The sequence below is a fragment of the Microtus pennsylvanicus genome, chromosome 4 (genome assembly GCF_037038515.1).
Source record: "Microtus pennsylvanicus isolate mMicPen1 chromosome 4, mMicPen1.hap1, whole genome shotgun sequence".
NCBI lineage: Eukaryota > Metazoa > Chordata > Mammalia > Rodentia > Cricetidae > Microtus > Microtus pennsylvanicus.
In genome coordinates, this window is record NC_134582.1 from 37,369,067 (window position 1) to 37,383,978 (window position 14,912).

At 44.2% G+C, this 14,912-nt stretch overlaps 1 protein-coding gene across 1 annotated transcript in view; it reads left to right on the forward strand.

Annotated features, from left to right (window-relative positions):
* Nucleotides 1-10,257, forward strand: part of Pggt1b (protein geranylgeranyltransferase type I subunit beta) — a 54,597-nt gene extending 44,340 nt beyond the window's left edge. Inside the window, exons 9-10 of the mRNA XM_075968716.1 lie at nucleotides 8,273-8,412; nucleotides 10,068-10,257. Of these exons, the coding sequence (XP_075824831.1) occupies nucleotides 8,273-8,391 (119 nt within the window). The 3' untranslated portion in view covers nucleotides 8,392-8,412; nucleotides 10,068-10,257. The remainder of the gene's footprint in view (nucleotides 1-8,272; nucleotides 8,413-10,067) is intronic.
* Nucleotides 10,258-14,912: the final 4,655 nt, after the last annotated feature.

Genomic DNA, 14,912 nt, shown 5'->3' on the forward strand with positions numbered 1-14,912 from the left:
GAACATAGGGCAGAGATTGCCAACTGAAGGGCTCTATGTGTCCAAGGCTGACCTTGCTGTGCTCTGAGGACGATCTTGAATTTCTGATCCTCTTGCTCACACATCTCAAGTAATGGAAGTCCAAGTGTGAATGACCACACCCAGTTTGTGTGATGCTGCGAGCTGAACCCAGCTGGGGCTTCATACACGCTAGGCAAATATTCTGTCAACTTCCCTATGCCTCCAGCCCTGAGGAAACGTTTTTTAAAACATGACTGTTTAGTTACTGTTCTATTTCTGTGAATAGACACTGTGCCATGACCAAAGTAACTTATAAAAGCCTTTAGCTGGGGGGCTCACTTACAGATTTAGAGAGTTAGTTCTTGGCCATCATGGCAGGGAGCATGTCAGCAGGCAGGCAGGCATGGTGCTAGCGCAGTCGCTGGGAGCTTACATCCTGATCTGAGGACAACGGGTAGAGAGACAGAGGGGGAGGAGTATTGGCCTTGGCTTGAGCTGCCGCACCTAATACCCACCTCCCTAGTTCTCTCTTCTCTCTTAAAAAAAAAGGCACAAAAATGAAAATCAAGCCGGGCGGTGGTGGCGCACGCCTTTAATCCCAGCACTCAGGAGGCAGAGGCAGGTGGATCTCTGTGAGTTTGAGGCCAGCCTAGTCTACAAGAGCTAGTTCCAGGACAGGCACCAAAAACTACAGAGAAACCCTGTCTCGAAAAAATCCAAAAAAAAAAAAAATGAAAATCAAAACAGACAAAAAGCTGGGCGAGCGGTGTTGGTGCATGCCTTTAATCCCAACACTTGGGAGGCAGAGGCAGGCAGATCTTTGTCAGTTTGAGACCAGCCTGGTCTACAAGAGCTAGTTCCAGGATAGGCTCCAAAACTACAGATAATTCCTGTCTTGGTCTTCAAAAAGAAAAAAAAAACATAAACCAATAGGACCAAAAAAAAAAAAAAAAACCAAAACAAAACAAAAAAAACCCCTCAAGACAAAACAAAACTACAGAGTTTATTTTGTTCTAGCCAACTTCTTGAGCATGGAATCTACCATCGATAAAAATTGACTTTCCATTTGCTAAGTGATATCAGTTGTGGATAGCTTCTTGGTTAGGACTGAGACTGACCCTATGTCTACTTCCTCTCTCAGTGTTGAGATACTATCTGGCTTAAATCTATGCTTCTTGATGGAAGGTTCTGTCCTGCCCAGTCCCGCAGCCATTCAGTCCCAAATAAACACACAGGGCCTTATATTAATTATAAACTATTTGGCTTATTTCTCAGGCTTATTTCTAACTAGCTCTTACAACTTAAATTAACCCATAATTATCGATGTTTAGCCACATGACTTTGTACCTTTTCTTAGGTACATTCATTCTCATCTTGCGTCCTTTGTGTCTGACTGGTGACTGCATCTTACTGCCTTTCCTCTTCCCAGAATGCTCTTAGTCTGGTTTCTCTGCCTATACTTCCTGCCTGACTACTGGCCAATCAGCGTTTTATTAAACTAATATGAGTGACAAATCTTTACAGTGGACGAGAGCATTATCCCACAGCATGCGTTTGTCTTGTGGGTGTTGCCACACTGTCTATGAGTTCATATGTGTGTCAGTCCTGTTGTGGCTGAAAGATATTGTTTCCTTGGACTCATCCATCATTTCTGGCACTTACAATCTTTCCACCGCCTCTTCCACATAGATCCCTAAGCTTTGAGGGGAGGAGTTTGATAAAGATGTTCCATTTAGGACTGAGTGCTCCAAAGTCCCCCTCCAATCCCCAATGTTGTCCAGTGGGGGTCTCTGTGTTAATTCCCATCTACTTACAAGAAAAAGCATTTCTGATGAGGGTTGAGTGATACTCTGCTCTATGGGTATAGCAATGTTATTAGGAGTCATTTTAATACTAAGTTTCTTTAGTAAAATAATAGTATTAGGTTTTCTTTAGGGCCTAGAGTCTAGCTGGTGACCAATCCACTCACAGGTTCTTGGCTACTGTAGGAGTGTCAGGTATGGGTTCCATCTCATAGATTGGGTCTTAAATCCAATATTTTTTAAAAAGAGCTTTGGTTATTCCCATAATATTTGTGCCACTGTTGGACAAGTATATCTTGCAAGTAGGTCACTGTTGTAGGTCATATGGTTTGTAACCGGGTGACATTGATGATTACCTTTCTCCTTCAGTAATATGTAGAGTACCTTCCAACATGAACACTTGTCAGTAGGAATGAGACTTCTAGTTAGGCCCCAGATCAACCTCTCCTTGTTTGATGACATAACTAAGTCTTGTCCTTAGCAACAGGGTCTTACCATCAGGTTGTGGAGCAGAACCAATAGCCTCAGCAATAGCCTGTGGTATTTGGGGGAACCCCATGGGACCCCTTTGGCCAATAACTCAACAACTCCTGGCTACAGTTTTAGAGTTAGTTCTTGGCTATGATGGAGGGAGTGTTTCAGCAGTCAGACAGTAGCTGAGAGCTTACATCCTAATCTCTACAACAGACGGAGAGATAGATACGTAGAGAGAGTGTGAACACAAGAGTTATGAGGAGAGCAACAGTGAACATGGATGAGCAAGTATCTCTGTAGTAAGGTGTAGTCTTTTAGGTATATACCTGGGATGACTATTCTTGGTTGTCAGCTTGACTACATCTGGAATAAACTATAACCCAAAATGGAGGTTACACCCATGAGAAAGTTTTTGCTTGGTTTGAAGTGGTGAATCCACTTCTAATCTGGACTTTTGAGGTAGGAAGACACACCTTTGATCTGGGTCTTGAGGTAGGAGGACATACCTTTTATCTGGACAAAACCTTCTGCTAGATGCCTTATAAGGACATGGAATAAGGAAACTTTCGTTTTTTTGTTTGCCTTACTAGCAAGTCCATTCCTTCATTGGCATTAGAGCCTAATTCTTGATGATTCCAGCATCTTCTGAAGATCAACTGTGACATCCAGCTTCATGGACTCAGCAATTTCTGGATTCTTGGACTTTCCATAGGCTGTCATTGTTGAATTAGCTGGATCACAGCCTGTCAATTATTCTAATTAATTCCCATATCCGTCCACATATCCACTGAGGGAAAGGGAGGGGGAGGGAGGGAGAGAAAGAGAGAGAGAGAGAGAGAGAGAGAGAGAGAGAGAGAGAGAGAGAGAGAGATTCACTCTATAAATTCTTTCTCTAGAGTATGCTGACTAATACAATGCCCAGGAGTAGTACAGCTGGATCTGGAGGTAGATCAGTTTCCAACTTCCTGAAGAACTGCCAGACTGTTATTTACAGTAGCTGTACCAGTCTGCAGTCTCTCCAGCAACGAATAAGTCTTCCACTTTCCCAGAATTCTCACCAGCATGTTCTATCATTTGTTTTATTTATCTTTGCTATTCCGACTAGGGTAAGATGAAAACAAAGCATTTTGATTTGCATTTCCCTGATGTATATCCAATTATTAGCCACTTATCCTTCTCAAAGATACAAAGAAATCCTCCTTAATGCTTGTCTAGTCACTTTAAAAGTTGTGGTTTGATATCTTATCCTGTTTCTAGCTCATCAATTATTAACACAGTCCCACACATTACCTTTTAAATCTTCATTTGTTTGCTGGGATTGCCCATCCTGTAGGGGAGTCTCAGAAAAATATTAAAAACCGATTTCCCTGGGTTGGAGAGGTGGCTCAGCAGTTAAGAGCACTGACTGCTCTTTTAGAGGACTTTGGTCTACTCCCAGCACCCACATGGTGACTGACTCTGGTCCCTAACTCCAGTGCTAGGGGGTCCAATGCCCTCTTCTGGACTCCGAAGGCACCACACATTTAATGTGCAGACATACATGCGGCTTGGAAAACACACATGTAAATTTTAGGTTGAATGTAGTGCACACCTTTAATCCTAGCACTTGAGAGGCTGAGAAGGGAATCTCTATGAATGCAAGGTGGGTCTGGTCCTACACAGATGCAGGCTAGCCAAAGCTACATATCAAGACTTTGTTTCAAAATAACAACAGCAAAATTTGCTCCTGACAGCTCAAGGCAATCATAGTTTCTAGTGCTTAGGAAAGTGTCTGTGAAGGGAAGGGGATCAGTTCTCTCAGGCTATGTGAGAGAAGAAGGAGAGAAGGGGAGAAACAGAAAGAGGCTGGGCTAATAGCTGCCTGTTCTCCATTCCTCAGAAAATGACACGGAAAGTGGAAGATTAATTCTGATCTGTGTAGAATGGATTTACAAGGAGCAGACAACTGACTTCATGTTGGAAATTTGCTTTTCTAATGTGATGATCTAATATCGAAGAAAGACTCCTTGTTGGCAAAATGGGCATTACCTTGAGCTAAGAGCTAAAGACAATATGACTTGCTAAGTTTCACTGAGAGTAAAGGAACCCAGAGAGAGAAGGAGTCTCCCAGACCAGGCTCATATATAAAGGGGGAAAAAAAAACCCTTGTCTTACAATCAAAGGCTGTAAGAAAGAGCATTTCTCTCCTTTGGCTCCATTTGCTAATCAGCCTTAGGTCATAAGCAGAAAATGCAGGCTTGTGTCCACTCCTCTAGGGGTGCCAACATGTTTTACAGCCTGGAAAACCCTGCACAAACCTTTCCCCACCATTCATACCTCAGAGGCACAAGAGTGAGCCAAGTTACTTGGGCTCTGCTTTTGCTACTCATGTATATCAAAGCCCTTTCATGTTCTCACACAAACTGGACCACTGAATGTAAGATGAATGCCCTGCCAAGAAAACTGGCCTTAGTGTAGTCCCCCTACTGGTACCAAGGAACTTCACAAAAGCCTTGAGGCTCTGAAAACCCAGCCGGCAGCTGCAGGGCCCCCATATAGATCAAAGACACTTTTGCCCCTAGTCAGAATTGTCTAGTACTTCAGACTCAGACTTTACCCTGGGGCTGAGTAACTTCCTCCACTCTGGGAAAGTGTCCCCTGCCACACTCCACACCTGTAACACCTGTGGTGGTGTTGAGTTTCTTGAACTCCATTCGGCTCATAATTGTCGTTCTCCAAGGGCACCAGGTGGACTTGAATAGGAAACTTTGTCCGTCCGTTTCTGTTTCAGAGTCCCAGCTCTCACGGTGCATAGTTAAGTGCAAGTTAACCTGTTGAATTGAGTGGGATTGAATTCATCTAAGAGGCCTTCCCACTCAACCTCTACGGGCACTGGGTAAACAACCACACCCGGCCACACCCCCATCCTAGTGACCTTTAGCAAGCCAGTCCCCATCTCCAGTTCACAAGACTGTGTAACACAGGAATCATAAACTCATTACCGCCTGGATCGGCAGGAACAATAAAAGCCAGTGTGTGCCTGTCTATAAAGTGCAGTGGCAGAGCTGAAGGTGGCACTTTAAGGTCTCCATAAAGCCAGAGCACCACAGCAGCCAGCGCAGGAGAGGCACTGACTTCACACTGTCCCTGCTTCTAAAAACATCCAGAAGCTTCTTCTTTAGGACCCTTTTGGATTTACAGAAAAGCTGCAAATGCAACAGAGCCCTAAACACCCCACCCAGCTTCCTGTTCCGAGCATTCTGCTGTATTAATCATGGCTACTGATTAAGTAAATACTGGGGCATCATGCTTAACTATACTTGATCTCCTTGGGCTTTAGTCAATGGCCTTCTGGTTCTGACATCTTCCGGATGCCGTGGTATACTTTCATGATCGTATCTCCTCTTGGCTATGACAGTTCTGAGACTTTCCTTGTTCTTGATGACTGGCAGTTTTAAGGATGGTCATGTACTTTGTGGAAGTTCCCCAGCTAGGATTTGCCTGATGTTTCTGTCATAATTAGACAGGAATTAAAAGTTTGAGGAAGAAAATGACAAAAGGAAATGGATCTATCAATGATCTATGTATCAATGATCTCTCTGTCTATCCATCTATCATCTATCTATTTATTTTCTATACATATCTTATCTTATCTATCTATCTTCTATCTATCTACCTATCTCACTGACTTTTTTTAGAAATCTTAATTCTGATCCTCATCTCCACAAGAGTTGTAATTGCATGGATAGTGCCTGTTGGGATCAAGGAAAGACACCATTTATGTACATTACAGGAGGTTTGTCTCACTCTACTGGAGTTTCAAAAGAAACCTCAGAACTAGTCCCCCTGAGGGCTGACCTTGGACTCCCAGGGCAGAGACTCCCAAGGACTTGAAAGTGCACACAAACGAAAGAAGGTCCCTTTAAAGCAACACACCTCCCTCTGCGTAGAAGCCAAGACAGTGAGGGAACTGACTGACAGAGGCTAATCCTCTGAGACAGTTGAAAGGGAGGTGGAGTCACAGTGATAAGAGTCTGACCACAGTCAAAGGCACCTGAGCTCTGCAATACACCCAGAACCAGGTGAGTAGCTGCAGCTGGAAAGAAGAAGGCGGAAAAGTGGGGTGTTTACAGATACAGGCCAAGGCGGCGGGAGCTGTCTGAGGCTGCTCTGTCAGGAGACTGCCACTGTTTCATCTGCCAACTCTCGCTCCAAACACCATTGCTTGGCCTTCTGATTCTCTTAGAAGGGCAGGTTCTATAGATCCCGCCTAAGGAAATTTGTGGGATTAAACTAGGTGTTATAAGTAAGCGTTGGCACGGGTGCTCTGCCCAGAGTGTCAGCACTTACTCGTCACTGTCATTGTGCCTATGGAAGATGGCTGTAGAGTTTACCCAGAGGCATATCACAGTCTAAACCCAAAGGCCCCTACGGCCTCTAAAGAAACTCTCTGGGGAACCCTTTCAGATTTCAACCGGATGGATCAGTGCATGTCTATAAGCCAGACACTAGGAAGGCTGAGGCAGGAAAATTGAAAGGTCAAGATCAGCCTGGGCAACTTAGTGAGTCTCTCAAGAGAGGAATTTAAAAAAATCAGAATAAAGTTGGGGCTATAGCTCAGTCAGTGGTAGAGTGCCCGCCAGCACGTATAAGGACCTTGGTTCAGTCCCCAGCACTTTGGAAAGTAAGAGTCCTGTTCCTACTACATGTGTAAAATTTACAACCATCAGTTTCCTTTCCCACGTGTTTGAAAACTGGACTCACAGTCCAACAGCAGTTAACCAGTCTAGGGTCATGAAGCAAGTCTAAGGCAGATTGAGCTACGGAGTCAGTCATTATGACCTGTCACTCAAACCAACACCAGCATTTCCTCCTCAGAACTTCTGGTAGGGACTAGAGCAATCTGCACTGAGCTCTTTGTTGAGAAAGATCATGTGTCCTGCTACACTCTGTGCCCAGGTCTGTGACTCTCATGAAGGCGATAAGAAATCCCAGCAGAGGTTTTTTCCCTCTTCACGCACCAATCACATTTACACTCCAAGTATGCCAAGGGTGATCCACGCAGGTGAATAGCAGCCACAGAGAGGATTCTTGGAGCTCTCGGTCCATGTTCGCTAGCTTTCTGAATTCTTTACACATCATAGCTCAGTCCTTGTAATGATCTTTGGGTCAATACTACGCCCATTTAACAAGAGCAGAGTGAGGTGCGGAGAAGTTTCACATGGTATTAAAAGGCAAATGAGGATCTGTAGGTAGCTCAGCAAGTAAAGAGGCACTTCCTTCTTAAGCTGGACAACCTGATCCCCAGAATCTACATGGTAGAGGTAGAGTCCTGACACCCACAGATTCCTCTCTCTCTCTCTCTCTCTCTCTCTCTCTCTCTCTCTCTCTCTCTCTCTCACACACACACACACACACACGTTTTAAAAATTTGTTTAGATTATTTTATGTGTCTGAGTGTTTTGCCTGCATGTGTGTATGAATACCATATATGTGACTGGTGTCTGAAGGGGTCAAAGGAAGGAATCTGGTCCCCTGGAGCTGGAGATGTAGATGGTTGTGAACTACCACGTGGGTGCAGGGACTCAAACCCAGGTCCTCTGAGGAAGAAGCCCTAAGTGCTCTTAACTGATGAGACCCAATCCAATTTTTAAGGTTAAATGGCTGTAATGTGACCCTAATAGTCGGATTAGTGTTTAGTTGTACACAGCAGAAGACATGGTTTAAGCAAATTCTAATCATCATTTGTTCTTAAATAAAAGGAGGCGGTGGGTAATTAAGAGTTAAGATTACAGCTGCACTGTCTTCCCATTATGGTCCTCTCTTTAATGGCTTCATCTCAGTGCAGGACTTCCAGCCTCAGGGTCTCCTCAGCAGTCCAAGACGGTGACACACTCAGGGCGCTCTTTCTAGAAGCTACCTCACAACTTCTCTTGTCATCCATGGACAAGCTCTTGTGCAAAGAAGGCTACCAAATGTGTATCGATTTTTCTTTCAAGTGGCTCCCATTTCTCAAGGTCCTGTAACAAGGCGGGAAGCCCCATGCCCCTTACAAGACAGTTGTGGCTCGAAACTGCGCTGTTGGTGGCAGATGAAGAGAAGGCTGTACGACTGTCTCTGGTTCCCACTGCAGTAATCCTCGGCAAGGGCAGATAAGGTGGGCAATTGAAGAATTAGAATTGGACTAATATACCCGGGTTTGGCTTACACAGAATTTATTTAGAATTAAGGAAATTCTCTACCTTCATAGTATTTAAGCAGTGTTCTGAGACTTACAACCAAGATTTAAAAAAAAACTGACAAGTTTTGTCTTTTATTTTGAAATTTTAAGTAGAAGTTTTTCCTCCTTTGCCATTATTTAAAGATTTTCTTTTCAAGAAGAAACGTCCAACATTTTAAGCCCTTAGTGTGTCTTTTAGGAAAAGAAAGAGAATATTTGAACTTGCTAATTAGAAATTTTCTTAACTAAAGTAGGACATGGACATGTCAGTTTATGGCTAAAGCTTTTCTCTTGACCTCAGCTCTTGAACAGAACTTGACTGAGACTTAGTAGGTATTGAGTACATTAATTTTAATAGCCATTTTTTTGTTTCATTATTACCAAAACAATGGGGTAATGTGTAACAAATGTTTAAAAACTTGTTGTGGAGCCGGGCAGTGGTGGTGCACATCTTTAATCCCAGTAGTCGGGAAACAAAGGCAGGTGATGTCTGTGAGTTAGAGCCCAACCTGGTTCACAGAGCTAGTTCCAGGACAGAGTCCATAGCTACTGAGAAACCCTGTCTCGAAAAACAAAGAAGCAAACAATTTTTTGCAGAATGAGTAGCTCTGTGGCTGAATTTTGTGGTGCGTTCCCTTTAACACACCACAGTCAAATATGTCTTAACAGTGCATTGAGAAAAGGAACTTAAAATCCCTTTAGGGTTATATAAAACACAAATATTTCAAATAAATATAAATTACCCAGAGCAAGACACATTCAATTTTTGCATAAGAGAAATATTAACAATTTTCCTTTTTGAGTGTAAACACCATCCTGCAAAACTGCTTTCTGAAGTACAGAGCTCTCCCAGCAGGCTGATGTGACGCTAAAATAATTTCCTCATTTATAGCAATGTAGCCCTATAGCTTCTCTGAGGAAATACTCATAACTATTGCTACTGTGGTTCAGAGATGCCCGAGGAAGAAAATGGTGGGAGTCATAGCAGAAGAATGGTCTACAGTGTAACGTGTAATAGAATGTTTCCCCTGATAGAATTCAAAGTCATGCACGTGCCAGTCAATGAAGAGCTATAACTTCCAACTCAGGGCCCGGACTGTGTCTAGGGCGCTGTGATCCGGGGCTGTGAGGGTAGGGCGCTGTGATCCGGGGCTGTGAGCCTGGGCTGTGGCTAGAGGGCTGTGGGTCTGGGCTATGGCTAGGGTGCTGCGGGCCTGGGCTGTGGCTAGGGTGCTGTGATCTGGGGCTGTTTTTAAGGTGCTGTGATCCGGGGCTGTGGCTAGGGTGCTGTGATCTGGGGCTGTGGCTAGGGTGCTGTGATCCGGGGCTGTGGCTAGGGTGCTGTGATCTGGGGCTGTGGCTAGGGTGCTGTGATCCGGGGCTGTGGCTAGGGTGCTGTGATCTGGGGCTGTTTTTAGGGTGCTGTGATCGGGGGCTGTGGCTAGGGTGCTGTGATCCGGGGCTGTGGCTAGGGTGCTGTGATCTGGGGCTGTGGCTAGGGTGCTGTGAATCACGCTCAATGTCTCCTAACCCTGATTATCTTCTGACAACTAGCGGACCATGCAAATGATTGCACCGTCTTTTATCTGCAGGGTGCACCCCCTCATACCTGTGGCTGAAGAAGGTGCTTGGAGTAATTGGGGTTGCAGCAGCCCAGCTGGAGAGCTGTGCAGGCATGGTGGTGTTGTGGGCACAGGTCTAATAAATGATTTGAATCCGTAAGAGACATTATAAATTCAGGTAAAGTGGAATCCATGAAAAGGCCTCAAGAATAGTGAGGCACCGGGACGGGGTGTTCTGTGTCAAAGGAGTAAAGGTAATGTTTTAAAAAAATTAATTTTTCTTTTGTGTGGGTAGGTATTTTGTTTACATATATTTCTGGTACCCACAGAGATCAGAAGATCAGAAGAGGGAACCCAGGAACTAAAGTTACAGACAATTATGAGCCACCATGTAGATTCTTGGAATGGAACCCAAGTCATTGGGAAGAGCTGTCGGTGCTCATAACCACTAAGTCATCTCTCCAGTCTGAGTAATTATGATTTTTTTAGAAGGCAGAAAACACATTAATACATACAATTATCACCATGCTTTCCTTACATGCCCCTTGATATTAATCACAGAAAATAGCTTCAAAAAACATACATACAGATATACATACAAACAGACAGACAGACACACACACACACACATACACACAATCCAGGGTCATCAGAAGGCTCAGAAAGTTAAGGCAGAGCCTGGCCTCCCAAGCTTGTTTCCTGGAACCCGCGGGTAAAGGAGGAAACTGATTGCAGTAACCTCCACACATGCATCGTACCACAGAGGGGACCCCATGAACACATAAACGCACACAAAGTAAGTGTAGTGAAACATCCCAGAGAATCTTAAAATTTAAACTCGCCCCCCCCCCCCACACACACATACCCCCACACCATCGCTCCTGCTGTTCCTGACGCACTGGGACTTAGGAATGGATACAAATCTGCCTGGGCATAGGTTGCCCTTCCTGCTCTTCAAAGTTAATGTAATTTTTATAATGTGATGAGCACTGAAGCTCGTTCTTGGCGCTAAGTGAATTCCGTCCCAGACATTTCCCTCCTCTCGACAGGATCAGCTTAAGGCCATACCAAATACTCAGCTTAATCAATAAGCCCATGTTGATGTTATTAATGTTCTGAATTTCCATGTCATGGAGAGATGAGTTTGTCCTTTATTGGAGATCCCTGATACAATATGAAGGAAATCTTAAAGTGAATCTTACTGGGAAAACAGAGTAATGACATGATTGATCGTTTTCCATATTCAATAATCAGTAATTAATCTTTCACTAATTCCAACCTCCTACTATGTCCCTTCTCATCACTCACTGCCCACTAGAAGCAATCCGGATCTAAATCTGAGGGGCTGTGGTTTAACCCTCCTCCAATCCTCTTCCCAGCAAGGGAACAAGCAACCTCCCAAGCAAAGGAGGACCAAGGGGCGGGGTCTAGTGCAGGCTGACCATCTAGTTTATTCTCAGGGTGGGATGGAGGACCAAGGGGAGGGGTTTAGTGTTGGCTGACCATCTAGTTTATTCTCAGCACTGAGTGGAGGACCAAAGGGAAGGGTCTAGTGCAGGCTGACCATCTAGTTTATTCTCCGTGGTGGATGGAGGACCAAGGAGCGGGGTCTAGTGCAGGCTGACCATCAAGTTTTTTCTCAGCATTAGAAGGAACTCCCAAAGCAGCAATGCCAAGCTACTTCAGAACGATGCAGACAAACAAAATATACACTCTTAACGACACAGCAGTCAGAGTAAGTCAAGGTGGACCTTTGCCCCTGGAAGATGACTGAGGTACCACCAGAAGGTTCCTCGGCCTCGAAAGGAGCAAACTTTTGTGGCAGTAACCCAACCAGGCCCTGATGAGCGAGGCAGATCAAAGAAACTAAAAACGGAGCTGGCGGTTAAATTATTTATGCTGCTGCTGCAGCTGTATTGATCCGAGGTTGTTTTCTAAGGTCCACCTTTCTGATACCTACAGGAACTGTCATCTCCCAAAGAAACCTGCTCCGGTGTGGGGGTGGGGTGAAGAGCTAGCCAGGACTACAGTTATCTGATAGAGTCTTGCCATATCTAATGACAGCTGAGGATGTCTTCGCATAGCTCATCTCCCGGGAACAAAATGGTGTATCATTTCACCCTGTGGCCCGAAGGAGGAAAGGTTCTGCCCTACCTGCCAAGATCATATTACCTCAGCATCAAAAAGCCCATTGCAGAACTACAGCTTTCAAAGCAAGAGCATGCTACTAAAGGGTTGTTTCTATTTTGAGAGGCGTATTCACTTTGGGAGCTACACTGACAGAACTCTGCGTATCACACAGTAGGTAGCTGTTTATGTTTAGTGGATAAGTACATGAATGAATATTATCATACTGGGATCCAGGCCCTGGAGGTCATATGCTCAGAAGCATGTGTGAGGTCACCACCAGCTCCCAAGACAGCCTGGTCTTACACTACTGAACTTACTTCTAGGTGAAATCTTGCCTGTCATAGGAATAGCTTTTCCTTCCTTGAAGCTGGGGGTGAGTTTAGGATATGGGCACACTGTTCCACTCCACCACTGGGGAAAATCTAAGGTAAGGATTGGTCCCTTGACCTTCCACAAAGAATTTCAAGGCATCTGCTACCATCTTGGAGCCAAAGATTGTGCACCATAAACTCTGCAGACAAGCGACTGTGAAAGAAGAATTTTCCCTCAAGGGAAAAATAATGAGAAAAAGAATTGTTCTTGGTTCACCTGTGCCTGCCAGCACTTGATTTGCTGGGGTGGTCTAAGACACTGCCGTTCTGATGGAGGCGGGAAAGGTGGTTGATTCAACTGGGTTGATCAGAGGAAATAATGAGAACTTATAGCAAACACTGTTGGGAAGCAGCATAAGAAAGGCAGAGAGACAGACCTGCGTTGCAGATCTTTGGCTAAGGCACGGCTTTCTTTCCAAAATAGCAAGCATTTTTATGCTATTAAAATTTAAAATCCACGGTATTGAAATAGAAGAAAATGCTAAGGGTGCCTACTTTCCTAGGTGAACCAGAGTCCTCTGAAGAAGTCTCATCTGTGCCAAAGACCCTGCAGACAAAATGAGACTCATGGATGCAATACAGAGAGATGGGATTTAGCAGAGCATGGCCAGATTTGTCTCGAGCCCTCGTTAGTCCCCTCAGCAGCAATTTTTTTTGACCAACCTCTGTATCTGCATCTTTGTGACTACTGGGTGAAGCTTCTGAAATGGCTTGTTAGTTTTAGCAGACCATTAGTTCCTCCTATCTTAAAGCTGAGAACATCGCAAGATACCATCTAAATCCTATAGAAGACATTCCCTGCACTACTGTCCCCACTGTCCCCAGCAATGTGCTTGGTAAGTGTATTGACTTACTGTTGTCTTTGGTCTGGGGCTGTAAAATTTCAAGTAATCTTTCCACAGTGGAACGTGTGATTGGAGGTATAAGAAACTAAAGATCTGACAATCCTAGCTCTCCTAAGAGTGTGGGGAAATAGATCCCTTCATGAATTTTTAGATTTGAGGGGGTGAAACAACTGTTTTTGAAAGGCAGTTTGGCAACATGGACTCTAATTTTAAATAGCTCAGTATTTTCTCTCTTAGCTAATTGGAGATACATGCTTCATGGAGACTATAAACTGAAGACCACAGGAAAACAAAGTCTTCAAAGATGTGTTGATGGCCTATAGGTTGAGTGACCGATGAGGCCTTTATAATTGTGGAGGGTTAGAACATTGCAGATTCATATAGAAGGAGCTGCGGGCTGTGTTCCTGCCACCCCAGATCCTGGCTGCCTGGCTAGCTTATGCCCCGAAATAATTACATGGAAACTGTATTCTTTTGAACACTGCCTGGCCCATTAGTTCAAGCCTCTTATTGACTAACTCTCACATCTCAATTAACCCATTTTTAATAATCTTTGTAGCCCCACGAGGTGTGGCTTACCAGGAAAGATCTTAATCTGCGTCTGTGTCGGGTGGGAGAATCATGGCGACTGCCTGACTCAGCTTCTTTCTCCCAGCATTCTGTTCTGTTTACTCTCTGCCTACCTAATTTTCTGTCCTATTAAAGGGCCAAGGCAGTTTCTTTATTTAACCAATGAAATCAACACAAAACAGAAGACTCCCACATCAGATTCAGAGCAACATTATCTGGGGGCTATTTTTGTTTCTCTTAATAGCCACTTGTTGCTCTTCCTTGTGTCTGAAATAATGTCTTTTTGACTACGAGGTAAAACCTTTGAAATGTACTTTTAGCCAACCACTATCTTCCTACTGTGAGACAATGATCTCATACCCTGTAAAGATTTCTCTGTTGTATTGGTTTAATAAAACGCTGATTGGCCAGTAGCCAGGCAGGAAGTAGAGGCAGGGCAACCAGAACAGGAGAATTCTTGGAAGAGAAAAGACTCAGTTTGCAGTCGTCACCCATATGCAGAGGAAGCAAGATGCCTCCCTGATAAAAGGTACCAAGCCATGTGGCTAACACAGACAAGAATTATGGGCTAGTATAAGTTATAAGAGTTAATAAGAAGCCAGAGCTAATAGGCCAACCAGTTTATAATGAATGTAGACCTCTGTGTGTTTCTTTGGGAGTGAACGGGCAGGACAGACACCTCTGTCAACATCTTCCACTGAATCAAAAACTAAGAATGCCATCAGGTAACACTAAAAGCTCAAACAGTGTTTGTCATTATTGTAATCTCCCTTTCTACAATCCCCATTTATGTGTTTGGTAAATACATTGGCTTATGACTTTCATTCTGTAACTACTAGAAGTTTGTGTAATTACTTCCACAGAGGAACATGTCTTTAGGGAGCCTCAGTTCCAGTTCCCAGTCGCTCCTATGTGGCTCAGAATAAACTCTCTTTGAAATGAGAGATGTATTTTGTGTG